We start from the raw sequence: 12,269 nt of genomic DNA, 5'->3' as shown, positions 1-12,269 counted from the left end.
GGACAGAAATCACTAAAGTTAGGGCAGAAATAAATTAACATTGAGAATAGGAAAACCATACAAAAGATGAATGAAAGTAAATGTTGTTTCTTCGAAAGAGTAAACAAAATCGACAAACCTTTAGCCAGACTCACAAAACAAAAAAGGGAGAAGACCCAAATAAATCGGATAGTAAATGAAAGAGGAGATATCACAACAGACACTGCAGAAATTCAACATATCATGTGAGGCTTCTATGAACAACTATATGCCACCAAGCTAGAGAACCTGGAAGAAATGAATGATTTCGTAGATATCTACCAACTTCCAAAACTAAGTAAAGAGGAAGTGGATAACATGAACAGGCCCATCACAGCTAATGAAATTGAAACAGTTATCAAAAATCTTCCCAAAAACAAAAGTCCTGGACCAGATGGTTTTACAAATGAATTCTACAAAACCTTCAAAGAAGAACTAATACCTCTACTTTTAAAAGTCTTCCAGAAGATTGAAGACACTGGAATACTCCCTGCCAGCTTCTATGAAGCCAACATCACCCTGATACCAAAAGCAGACAGGGACACAACCAAAAAAGAAAACTACAGACCAATATCTCTGATGAACATAGATGCGAAAATATTGAACAAAATTCTAGCCAACCGGATACAGCAGTATATCAAAAAAATTGTTCATCATGACCAAGTGGGGTTTATCCCAGGCATGCAAGGTTGGTTTAATATACGTAAATCAATCAATGTGATCCACCACATCAACAAAAGCAAAACCAAAAACCACATGGTCATATCAATAGATGCAGAGAAAGCCTTTGACAAAATACAACATCCCTTTATGATCAAAACACTACAAAAAATAGGAATAGATGGAAAATTCCTGAAGATAGTGGAGTCTATATATAGCAAACCTACAGCCAACATCATACTCAATGGTGAAAAACTGGAAGCATTTCCCCTCAGATCAGGTACTAGACAGGGCTGCCCACTATCACCATTACTATTCAACACAGTGTTGGAAGTTCTTGCCATAGCAATCAGGCAGGAGCAAGGAATTAAAGGCATACAGATTGGAAGAGAAGAAGTCAAACTCTTCTTATTTGCAGATGACATGATAGTATACATGGAAAAACCTAAGGAATCCAGCAAGAAGCTTTTGGAAATCATCAGGCAATACAGTAAGGTGTCAGGCTATAAAATTAACATTCAAAAGTCAGTGGCATTCCTCTATGCAAACACTAAGTTACAAGAAATTGAAATCCAGAAATCAGTTCCTTTTTCTATAGCAACAAAAACAATAAAATATCTAGGAATAAACCTAACCAAAGAAGTGAAAGACTTGTATACTGAAAATTATGAGTCACTACTCAAAGAAATTGAAAAAGACACAAAGAAGTGGAAAGATATTCCATGTTCATGGGTTGGAAGAATTAACATCATCAAAATGAATATATTACCCAGAGCCATCTACAAATTTAATGCTATCCCCATCAAGATCCCAAGCACATTTTTTAGGAGAATAGAAAAAATGCTACAAATGTTTATCTGGAACCAGAAAAGACCTAGAATTGCCAAAACAATCTTGAGAAAAAAGAACAGAACCGGAGGCATCACACTGCCAGATCTCAAACTGTATTATAGGGCCATTGTCATCAAAACTGCTTGGTACTGGAACATGAACAGACACACTGACCAGTGGAATAGAACTGAGAGCCCAGAAATGAGGCCCCACACGTATGGACATCTAATCTTTGACAAAGGGGCCCAGACTATTATATGGGGGAAGCAGAGTCTCTTCAACAAATGGTGTTGGAAACAATGGGTTGAAACATGCAGAAGAATGAAACTGAATCATTGTATTTCACCAAATACAAAAGTAAATTCCAAGTGGATCAAGGACTTGGATGTTAGACCAGAAACTATCAGATACTTAGAGGAAAATATTGGCAGAACTTTTTTCCGCATAAATTTTAAAGACATTTTCAATGAAACGAATCCAATTATAAGGAAGACTAAGGCAAGTATAAAGCTATGGGACTACATCAAATTAAAAAGCTTCTTCACAGCAAAAGAAACCACTATCCAAATCAAGAGACCCCTCACAGAATGGGAGAAGATCTTTACATGCCATACATCAGATAAGAGTTTAATAACCAACATATATAAAGAGCTTGCCAGACTCAACAACAAGACAACAAATAACCCCATCCAAAAATGGGGGGAGGACTTGGACAGAATATTCACCACAGAAGAGATCCAAAAGGCCGAGAAACACATGAAAAAATGCTCCAAGTCTCTGATTGTCAGAGAAATGCAAATCAAGTCAACAATGAGATATCACTTCACTCCTGTGAGAATGTCACACATCAGAAAAGGTAACAGCAGCAAATGCTGGAGAGGGTGTGGGTTCAAAGGAACCCTCCTGCACTGCTGGTGGGAATGTCAATTGGTCCAACCTCTGTGGAGAGCAGTCTGGAGAACTCTCAGAAGGCTAGAAATGGACCTACCCTATGACCCTGCAATTCCCCTCCTGGGGATATATCCTAAGGAACCCAACACATCCATCCAAAAAGATTTGTGTACACATATGTTCTTGGCAGCACAATTTGTAATAGCCAAAACCTGGAAGCAACCCAGGTGTCCAACAACTGATGAGTGGCTGAGCAAGTTGTGGTATATATACACAATGGAATACTACTCAGCTGCAAAAAATGGTGACTTCATCGTTTTCAGCCGATCTTGGATGGACCTTGAAAAAATCATGTTGAGTGAAATAAGTCAGAAACAGAAGGATGAATACGGGATGATCTCACTCTCAGGTCGAAGTTGAAAAACAAGATTAGAAAAGAAAACACAAGTCGAACCTGAAATGGAATTGGAGTATTACACCAAAGTAAAAGACTCTGGGGTGGGTGGGTGGGTGGGGAGAATACAGGTCCATGAAAAATGATGAATGAAATAGTGGGGGTTGTATTGTTAAATGGGAATCTGGGGAATGTAAAAAAAAAAAAAGAAGAAGAAGTAGAAACGCAAAGCAGAAATTGACTGAGTTTGGAGTATGGCACCAAAGTAAGAAAGCAGAAGTACACTAGAGTTTGCAGTGAGTACCTCCCTAATACTTCCTCTCCATTTTTCCAAGCTTTGGGTCCATGATTGCTCAAAAATTTGTTTGGCTTTGTATGTTAACTCTCTTTTCAGTCACCAGGTTCCAGGTGTCATCAGGATGCCAGCCAGACTTCCCTGGATTGAAGACCCCACCAATGTGTCCTGGAGCTCAGCTTCCCCAGAGACCCACCCTACTAGGGAAAGAGAGAGGCAGACTGGGAGTATGGACCGACCAGTCAACGCCCATGTTCAGCAGGGAAGCAATTACAGAAGCCAGACCTTCTACCTTCTGCAACCCACAATGACCCTGGGTCCATGCTCCCAGAGGGATAGAGAATGGGAAAGCTATCGGGGGAGGGGGTGGGATATGGAGATTGGGTGGTGGGAATTGTGTGGAGTTGTACCCCTCCTACCCTATGGTTTTGTTAATTAATCCTTTCTTAAATAAAAAATAATAATAAAAAAAAAAGATTGTTCATCATGACCAAGTGGGGTTTATCCCAGGCATGCAAGGTTGGTTTAATATACGTAAATCAATCCATGTGATCCACCACATCAACAAAAGCAAGACCAAAAACCACATTGTCATATCAATAGATGCAGAGAAAGCCTTTGACAAAATACAGCATCCCTTTATGATGAAAACACTACAAAAAATGGGAATAGATGGAAAATTCCTCAAGATAGTGGAGTCTATATACAGCAAACCTACAGCCAACATCATACTCAATGGTGAAAAACTGGAAGCATTTCCACTCCCATCACGTACTAGACAGGGCTGCCCACTATCACCATTACTATTCAACATAGTGTTGGAAGTTCTTGCCATAGCAATCAGGCAGGGGCAAGGAATTCAAGGGATACAGATAGGAAGAGAAGAAGTCAAACTCTCCTTATTTGCAGATGACATGATAGTATACATGGAAAAACCTAAGGAATCCAGCAAGAAGCTTTTGGAAATCATCAGGCAATACAGTAAGGTGTCAGGCTATAAAATTAACATTCAAAAGTCAGTGGCATTCCTCTATGCAAACACTAAGTTACAAGAAATTGAAATCCAGAAATCAGTTCCTTTTTCTATAGCAACAAAAACAATAAAATATCTAGGAGTAAACCTAACCAAAGAAGTGAAAGACTTGTATACTGAAAATTATGAGTCACTACTCAAAGAAATTGAAAAAGACACAAAGAAGTGGAAAGATATTCCATGTTCATGGGTTGGAAGAATTAACATCATCAAAATGAATATATTACCCAGAGCCATCTACAAATTTAATGCTATCCCCATCAAGATCCCAAGCACATTTTTTAGGAGAATAGAAAAAATGCTACAAATGTTTATCTGGAACCAGAAAAGACCTAGAATTGCCAAAACAATCTTGAGAAAAAAGAATAGAACCGGAGGCATCACACTCCCAGATCTCAAACTGTATTATAGGGCCATTGTCATCAAAACTGCTTGGTACTGGAACATGAACAGACACACTGACCAGTGGAATAGAACTGAGAGCCCAGAAATGAGGCCCCACACATATGGACATCTAATCTTTGACAAAGGGGCCCAGACTATTACATGGGGAAAGCAGAGTTTCTTCAACAAATGGTGTCGGAAAAAAATGGGTTGAAACATGCAGAAGAATGAAACTGAACCACTATATTTCACCAAATACAAAAGTAAATTCCAAGTGGATCAAGGACTTGGATGTTAGACCAGAAACTATCAGATACTTAGAGGAAAATATTGGCAGAACTTTTTTCCGCATAAATTTTAAAGACATTTTCAATGAAACGAATCCAATTATAAGGAAGACTAAGGCAAGTATAAACCTATGAGACTACATGAAATTAAAAAGCTTCTTCACAGCAAAAGAAACCACTACCCAAACCAAGAGACCCCTCACAGAATAGGAGAAGATCTTTACATGCCATACATCGGATAAGAGTTTAATAACCAACATATATAAAGAGCTTGCCAGACTCAACAACAAGGCAACAAATAACCCCATCCAAAATGGGGGGAGGACATGGACAGAATATTCACCACAGAAGAGATCCAAAAGGCCAAGAAACACAGGAAAAAATGCTCCAAGTCTCTGATTGTCAGAGAAATGCAAATCAAGACAACAATGAGATATCACTTCACTCCTGTGAGAATGTCATACATCAGAAAAGGTAACAGCAGCAAATGCTGGAGAGGGTGTGGGTTCAAAGGAACCCGGCTGCACTGCTGGTGGGAATGTCAATTGGCCCAACCTCTGTGAAGAACAGTCTGGAGAACTCTCAGAAGGCTAGAAATGGACCTACCCTATGACCCTGCAATTCCCCTCCTGGGGATATATCCTAAGGAACCCAACACATCCATCCAAAAAGATTTGTGTACACATATGTTCTTGGCAGCACAATTTGTAATAGCCAAAACCTGGAAGCAACCCAGGTGTCCAACAACTGATGAGTGGCTGAGCAAGTTGTGGTATATATACACAATGGAATACTACTCAGCTGCAAAAAATGGTGACTTCATCGTTTTCAGCCGATCTTGGATGGACCTTGAAAAAATCATGTTGAGTGAAATAAGTCAGAAACAGAAGGATGAATATAGGATGATCTCACTCTCAGGCAGAAGTTGAAAAACAAGATTAGAAAAGAAAACACAAGTCGAACCTGAAATGGAATTGGAGTATTACACCAAAGTAAAAGACTCTGGGGTGGATGGGTGGGTGGTGAGAATACAGGTCCATGAAGGATGATAAATGACATAGTGGGGGTTGTATTGTTAAATGGGAATCTGGGGAATGTTATGCATGTACAAACTATTGTATTTACTGTTGAATGTAAAACATTATTTCCCCAATAAAGAAATAAATTATTTATTAAAAAAAAAAAAAAGCAAGTACTTCTGAAATTTTCTCTATTTGAATACTTTACCATGTGGGAGGCTCCAAAGAAGTAAATTCAGAAATTAAAGAGTTCAAGCTGGGGGAGGAGGTGGCTCACCCAGTATAGGACACACTTTATCATGCGAAAGGTACTGGGTACCACAAGGGATATACTGCCCTTGCCAAGCTCTCCTGGTCTCTCTCATAAAATATCTCTTAAAAAAAAAAAGAAGGTAGGGGTAGATAGCACAATGGTTATGCAAAGAGACTCTAATGCCTGAGGCTCCAAAGTCCCAGGTTCAATCCCCTGTACCACCATCAACCAGAGCTGAGCAGGTGCTCTGGTTTTTTTAAAAAAAAAAAAATTGAAAAAAAAAAAAAGTGTGTGTGTGTATGTGTTAAAGTTCAAGCTTATAGTGAATCAACAGCAATAATTTCTTAGCAATCACAGAAACAGGTTTATAGGTTAATACCTATGATTACTAACTTTGTGGTGATGAAAAAGGACAGCAAGGAAACTAAAAGGATAGTACAGGGAAATTTTGTTTACTCCAATAAATTCTGTATTTTTATTTTAATTTTTTTTCATCTTTATTTATTGGATAGAGACAGCCAGAAATCAAGAGGGAAGGGGGTGATAAGAGAGGGAGAGAGACAAGAGAGACACCTGCAGCACTGCCTCACCACTCGCAAAGCTTTCCCCCTGCAGGTGGGGACTGGGGGGCTCGAACCCGGGTCCTTGCGCATTATAATATGTGCACTAAACCAGGTGTGCCAACACCCGGCCCCTTAAATTATGTGTTAACTGGAGAAAACTATATAAAAGCTGAGAAAAGGGAAAGAAAAGAAAATGTCCAAAGTCATAAGCTAGCATTTGTGTCCTTAGTAACAGTGACCAGTCAAAAAATAGCCTAAACAAAAGAGTAAAACTTACTTTGTCCACACCCATCCTTTTAAAACCTGCTTGTAGTATTTTGAAGTTCTGGATGTATTCATGTTCTAGCTTAGCTTGGAACTTCACTTTCTTCAAGGCAATGGAGCCAGGAAACAGCATATCCATAAACTGACAATAGGCAGCCCCTGAGTGTCAACACAGAAGAATAAAATACACACTAAATCATTAAATGCCATTATTCTGAAAAGGTGAACTCTTCCCCAAACCCAGTAAACCCAAATTTAAAACCTTGCAAAAAGGATCTACAAAAACAAAAATCTTCATTACAATTTGACTTCAAGATCACATTTATTTATTTTCCACCAAGGTCATCACTAAGGATTGCTGCCCGCACTGTGAATTCACCACTCCAGGGGGGCATTTTTTCCTTCTTCTCTTTTTCTTTTTATGTTATATGACAGTGAGAAAGAAGAGGGGAAGATAGAGGGGGGAGGGAAACAGAGACACCTGCAGACCTGCTTCACCACTCCTTAAGCTCCCCCCCTGCAGGAGAACAGGGAATTGAACCCAGTTCTTGAGTATGATAATCTGTGCACTCACTCAAATAGGTGCACTCCGTCCCCAAGGCTCAATTTTTAAGTCTGTAAAAAGATTATGGAGTTAGTATGCAACCCCGTCTTGACAGATGCTCAATCCCAGGAAAACTTTTCCTTTTTTTTTTTTTTTTTATTTCAGAGAAATAGACACCACAGCACAGTGTTACTACCAGGGGAGTTTCCACTGGTTCCACCAACAGTGCTCACATCTGATACTCGGGTAGGAAAACAGGGCCATGGCATGGTGAGCTATCTGCCTGTCTCCACAAAACTATAGGTTTATCTGGTAAGTTCTAAAACACACTTATACAATAAGACACACTCTAAACAAAACAAAACAAAAAACAAAATCTAGGATAGAAAAGGAGATACAGGTGATACTGTCTTTTTTTTTTCAAGGGCATTCCCTCCCTTCTCTTCTTCCCACTGGCATATTTCCCAAGCACTTCAAAGACACATCATCTCCCGACCATAAGTCAACACCACCCTAGTAGTGACACAGCTCACCTGGAAGGGTAGCTATTTTGTCATCAGCACAAGCCAGGTTAGAGCCCCCAGGACACCACATACAACAGCACTGAAGAAGCCTCGGTGCTATGGTACTTCCATCCCTCTCTCTGTGTGTATATGTGTCTGTCTATCTGTGTGTCTGGCTGTCTGTCTGTCTGTCTGGCTGGCTGGCTGGCTGGCTGGCTGGCTCACTCGGCTTATGGCAGTGCCAGAAATTAAACCTGGGACCTCTAAGTCTCAGGCATTATGTCTGGTGTGTAACAACTATGCTGTCTCTTCCTCTACCACTCCCCCATCTACCTGAAAATGTTGGCCAGGAGGCAGGCAGTAGCGCAGAAGGTGAAGAGCACATGGCACAGGTAGTTGGGCAGTAGCGCAGCAGGTTAAGTGCAGGTGGCGTAAAGCACAAGGACCGGCATAAGGATCCCGGTTCAAGCCCTCGGCTCCCCACCTACAGGGGAGTCACTTCACAGGTGGTGAAGCAGGTCTGCAGGGGTCTTTCTCTCCCCCTGTCTTCCCCTCCTCTCTCCATTTCTCTCTGTCCTATCCAACAATGATGACAACAATAATAACTACAACAAAAATAAAAAACAAGGGCAACAAAAGGGAAAATAAATAAATATGAATAAATTTAAAAAAAAAAAGCACATGGCACAAAGCGCAAGGACCAGTGGAAGGATCCCGGTTCGAGCCCCCACCTCCCCACCTGCAGGGGAGTCACTTCACAGGCGTTAATGCAGGTCTGCAGGTGTCCATCTTTCTCTCTGCCTCTCTGTCTTCCCCTCCTCTCTCCATTTCTCTCTGTCCTATCTAACAACAACAACAACATCAATAACAACAATAATAACTACAACAATAAAACAAGGGCAACAAAAGGGAGTAATTATTTTTAAAAAAGAAATTAAAAAAAAAAATGTTGGCCAGAAGTGGAAAAGTCTGACAATAACACAGGAAAAAAGTGATTTCTAACTTATCTGTGCCGTGAGTCTCTTACATGTCTAAGTATTATCATTTTATATACAAAAATGAAAGAATTTTTGTGTTCCTCTACTTAAGATTCTTTAATTAAGAAACAGTGACCAAAAAGATTCATTTTATGAAAACTATGGGAGTTATCAGAGGATGAAGGGATAGGTTAAGAGGCACAGAAATTTTGGTAGTCGGTACAGTGAGCTATATATAGTGTGTGTGTAAAATAGTGTATGTGTAAAACTATACTCCTATACAAATTGATTTAAATTTAAATTTTATTTTATTTATTTATTTATTTACTTTAGATTTTTAGGACCATGGAGATAATTCAACATTAGAGTACAGGAATTCATGCCTAAGGCACCAGGAATCCCAAATTCAATCACTAGCCTCTCTCCCTTATAATAAACAGATAAAAAAATAAAGAAAGAAATAAAAGGGGAGTCGGGCTGTAGCGCAGCAGGTTAAGCGCAGGTGGCGCAAAGCACAAGGACCGGCATAAGGATCCTGGTTCGAACCCCGGCTCCCCACCTGCAGGGGAGTCGCTTCACAGGCGGTGAAGCAGGTCTGCAGGTGTCTATCTTTCTCTCCTCCTCTCTGTCTTCCCCTCCTCTCTCCATTTCTCTCTGTCCTATCCAACAACGACAACAACAATAATAACTACAACAATAAAAAAACAAGGGCAACAAAAGGGAATAAATAAATAAAATTTAAAAATATATTAAAAATTAAAAAAAAAAAAAAAAAAAGAAAGAAAGAAAGAAAGAAAGAAAAGGCCTGGTCCGGGAGGTGGCGCAGTGGATGAAGCACTGGATTCTCAAGCATGAGGTCCTAAATTCAATCCCCAGCAGCACATGTAGCAGAGTGATGTCTGGTTCTTTCTCTCTCTGCCTATCTTTCTCATAAATAAATAAATTCTTAAAAAAAAAAATTACTTAAGGCCACTGTAAGAAATCAATATATTCCCCACCTGCAGGGGAGTCACTTCACAGGAGGTGAAGTAGGTCTGCAGGTGTCTTTCTCCTTCTCTGTCTGCCCCTCCGCTCTCCATTTCTCTCTGTCCTATCCAACAACAACGACATCAATAACAACAATAAAAAACAAGGGCAACAAAAGAGAAAAATAAATAAAAACTTAAAAAAAAAAAGAAATCAATATATATACCATTTCATTTGCTCCCCAATTTCTTTCCCCTTATTGCCTACTTTTTGACCCATCAACTACATTACGAAAGCTTTTCTTGGTGTTTCAATGTGCCAGGAATATTATTTGTCTAATGCCTATGAAGCTGCACTCTTCTAATACAGAGAGCAGGTGTCATTGTGCAGTTAATGTCCACCTTTCTAGCACTAATAACCAAAGGAACAAGCTTCATGAATGGTGAAATAGGACTGCAGGTGTCTCCCTCTTTATATCCCCCCTCCCCTCTCAATTTCTCTGATTGTATCCAATAATAAATATTTACTTTATAAATTTTTTTTAAAAAATTTAAAAAGAAGGGCTGAGTGGTGGCACACTTGGTTGAGCACACATATTATAATGCACAAGGATCCAGGTTCTAGCCCCTGGTCCCCAGCTACAGGGGGAAAGTTTTATGAGTAGTGAAGCAGTAATGCAGGTGTCTCTCTCTGTCTCTCTATGACTCCCTTCCCTCTCGATTTCTGGCTATCTCTACCCAATAAAGAAATACAGATAATTAGGGAGTCGGGAAGTAGTGCAGCGGGTTAAGCAGAGGTGGTGCAAAGCACAAGGACCAGCATAAGGATCTGGGTTTGAGCCCCCAGCTCCCCACCTGAAAGGGAGTTGTTTCACAGGCAGTGAAGCAGGTCTGAAGGGTGTCTTTCTCTTACCCCGTCTTCCCCTCCTCTCTCCATTTCTCTCTATCCTATCCAATAATGACATCGACAAAACAATAAATACAACAACAAGGGCAACAAAAGGGAATAAATTAATATTAAAATAAATTTAAAAAAAAAAGAAAAAGAAATAGCAGAAAGACTACAGTGTGGTCCAGGAGGTGGCACAGTGGATAAAACACTGGATTCTTAAATCTTCCCAAAAACAAAAGTCCTGGACCAGATGGTTTTACAAATGAGTTCTATAAAACCTTCAAAGAAGAACTAATACCTCTACTTTTAAAAGTCTTCCAGAAGATCGAAGACACTGGAATACTCCCTTCCAGCTTCTAAGAAGCCAACATCACTTTGATACCAAAAGCAGACAGGGACACAACCAAAAAAAAAAAAACTACAAACCAGTATCTCTGATGAACATAGATGCTAAAAACTTGAACAAAATTGTAGCCAACCAGACACAGCAGTATATTAAAATCATGACCAACTAGGGTTTATCCCAGGCATGTAAGTTTGGTTTAATATAGGTAAATCAATCAACGGGATCCACCACATGAACAAAAAGCAAGACCAAAAAGCAAGACCAAAAACCACATGGTCATATCAGTAGATGCAAAGAAAAAGGAAGACTTTGACAAAATACAACATCCCTTTATGATCAAAACACTACAAAAAATGGGAATAGATGGAAAATTCCTCAAGATAGTGGAGTCTATATATAGCAAACCTACAGCCAACATCAGTTGGCAGTCAGCTGAGGTAAAGAACAAACACCTCATCACAGACCCCTGCAAGCGTCAACCCGGCTTTGACCTAGCACGTTATGATTGGGCCCTCCTCAATCGCTATCGAACAGGCCATGGCCGGTGCGCTGCTATGTTCCATCGCTGGGGAGCCAGAGACGACCCGAATTGCCCCTGTGGCTACAGACTATGACCCACATAGTCAATGACTGCCACCTCTCCAGATTCAAAGGAGGTCTCGAAACTTTACATCAGGCTCAACCTGATGCTGTTGACTGGCTATGGAAGAAGGGCAAACGCTAGAAGAAGAAGAAGCCAACATCATCTCAATGGTGAAAAACTGGAAGCATTTCCACTCCGATCACATACTAGACAGGGATGCCCACTATCACCATTACTATTCAACATAGTATTAGAAGTTCTTGCCATAGCAATCAGGCAGGAGCAAGGAATTAAAGGCATACAGATTGGAAGAGAAGAAGTCAAACTCTCCTTATTTGCAGATGACATGATAGTGTACACAGAAAAACCTAAGGAATCCAGCAAGAAGCTTTTGGAAATCATCAGGCAATACAGTAAGGCATCAGGCTACAAAATTAACATTCAAAAGTCAGTGGCATTTCTCTATGCAAACACTAAGTTAGAAGAAGATGAAATCCAGAAATTAATTCCTTTTACTATAGCAACAAAAACAATAAAATATCTAGGAGTAAACATAATCAAAGAAGT

The 12,269-nt window shown here is 39.9% G+C and overlaps 1 protein-coding gene across 3 annotated transcripts in view; it reads right to left on the bottom strand.

Annotated features, from left to right (window-relative positions):
• The window catches only part of MAPRE1 (microtubule associated protein RP/EB family member 1), a 37,287-nt gene that overhangs the window by 16,080 nt on the left and 8,938 nt on the right, over positions 1–12,269 (bottom strand). For all 3 annotated transcript variants that reach the window (XM_007522687.2, XM_016187968.2, XM_060188406.1), the window contains exon 3: positions 6,906–7,051. In XM_007522687.2, coding sequence (XP_007522749.1) covers positions 6,906–7,051 — 146 coding nt within the window. The remainder of the gene's footprint in view (positions 1–6,905; positions 7,052–12,269) is intronic.

Source organism: Erinaceus europaeus, chromosome 1 (assembly GCF_950295315.1).
Source record: "Erinaceus europaeus chromosome 1, mEriEur2.1, whole genome shotgun sequence".
NCBI lineage: Eukaryota > Metazoa > Chordata > Mammalia > Eulipotyphla > Erinaceidae > Erinaceus > Erinaceus europaeus.
Note: the sequence above shows the minus strand (reverse complement) of the source record. Positions and strands in the feature narration are given on the sequence as shown.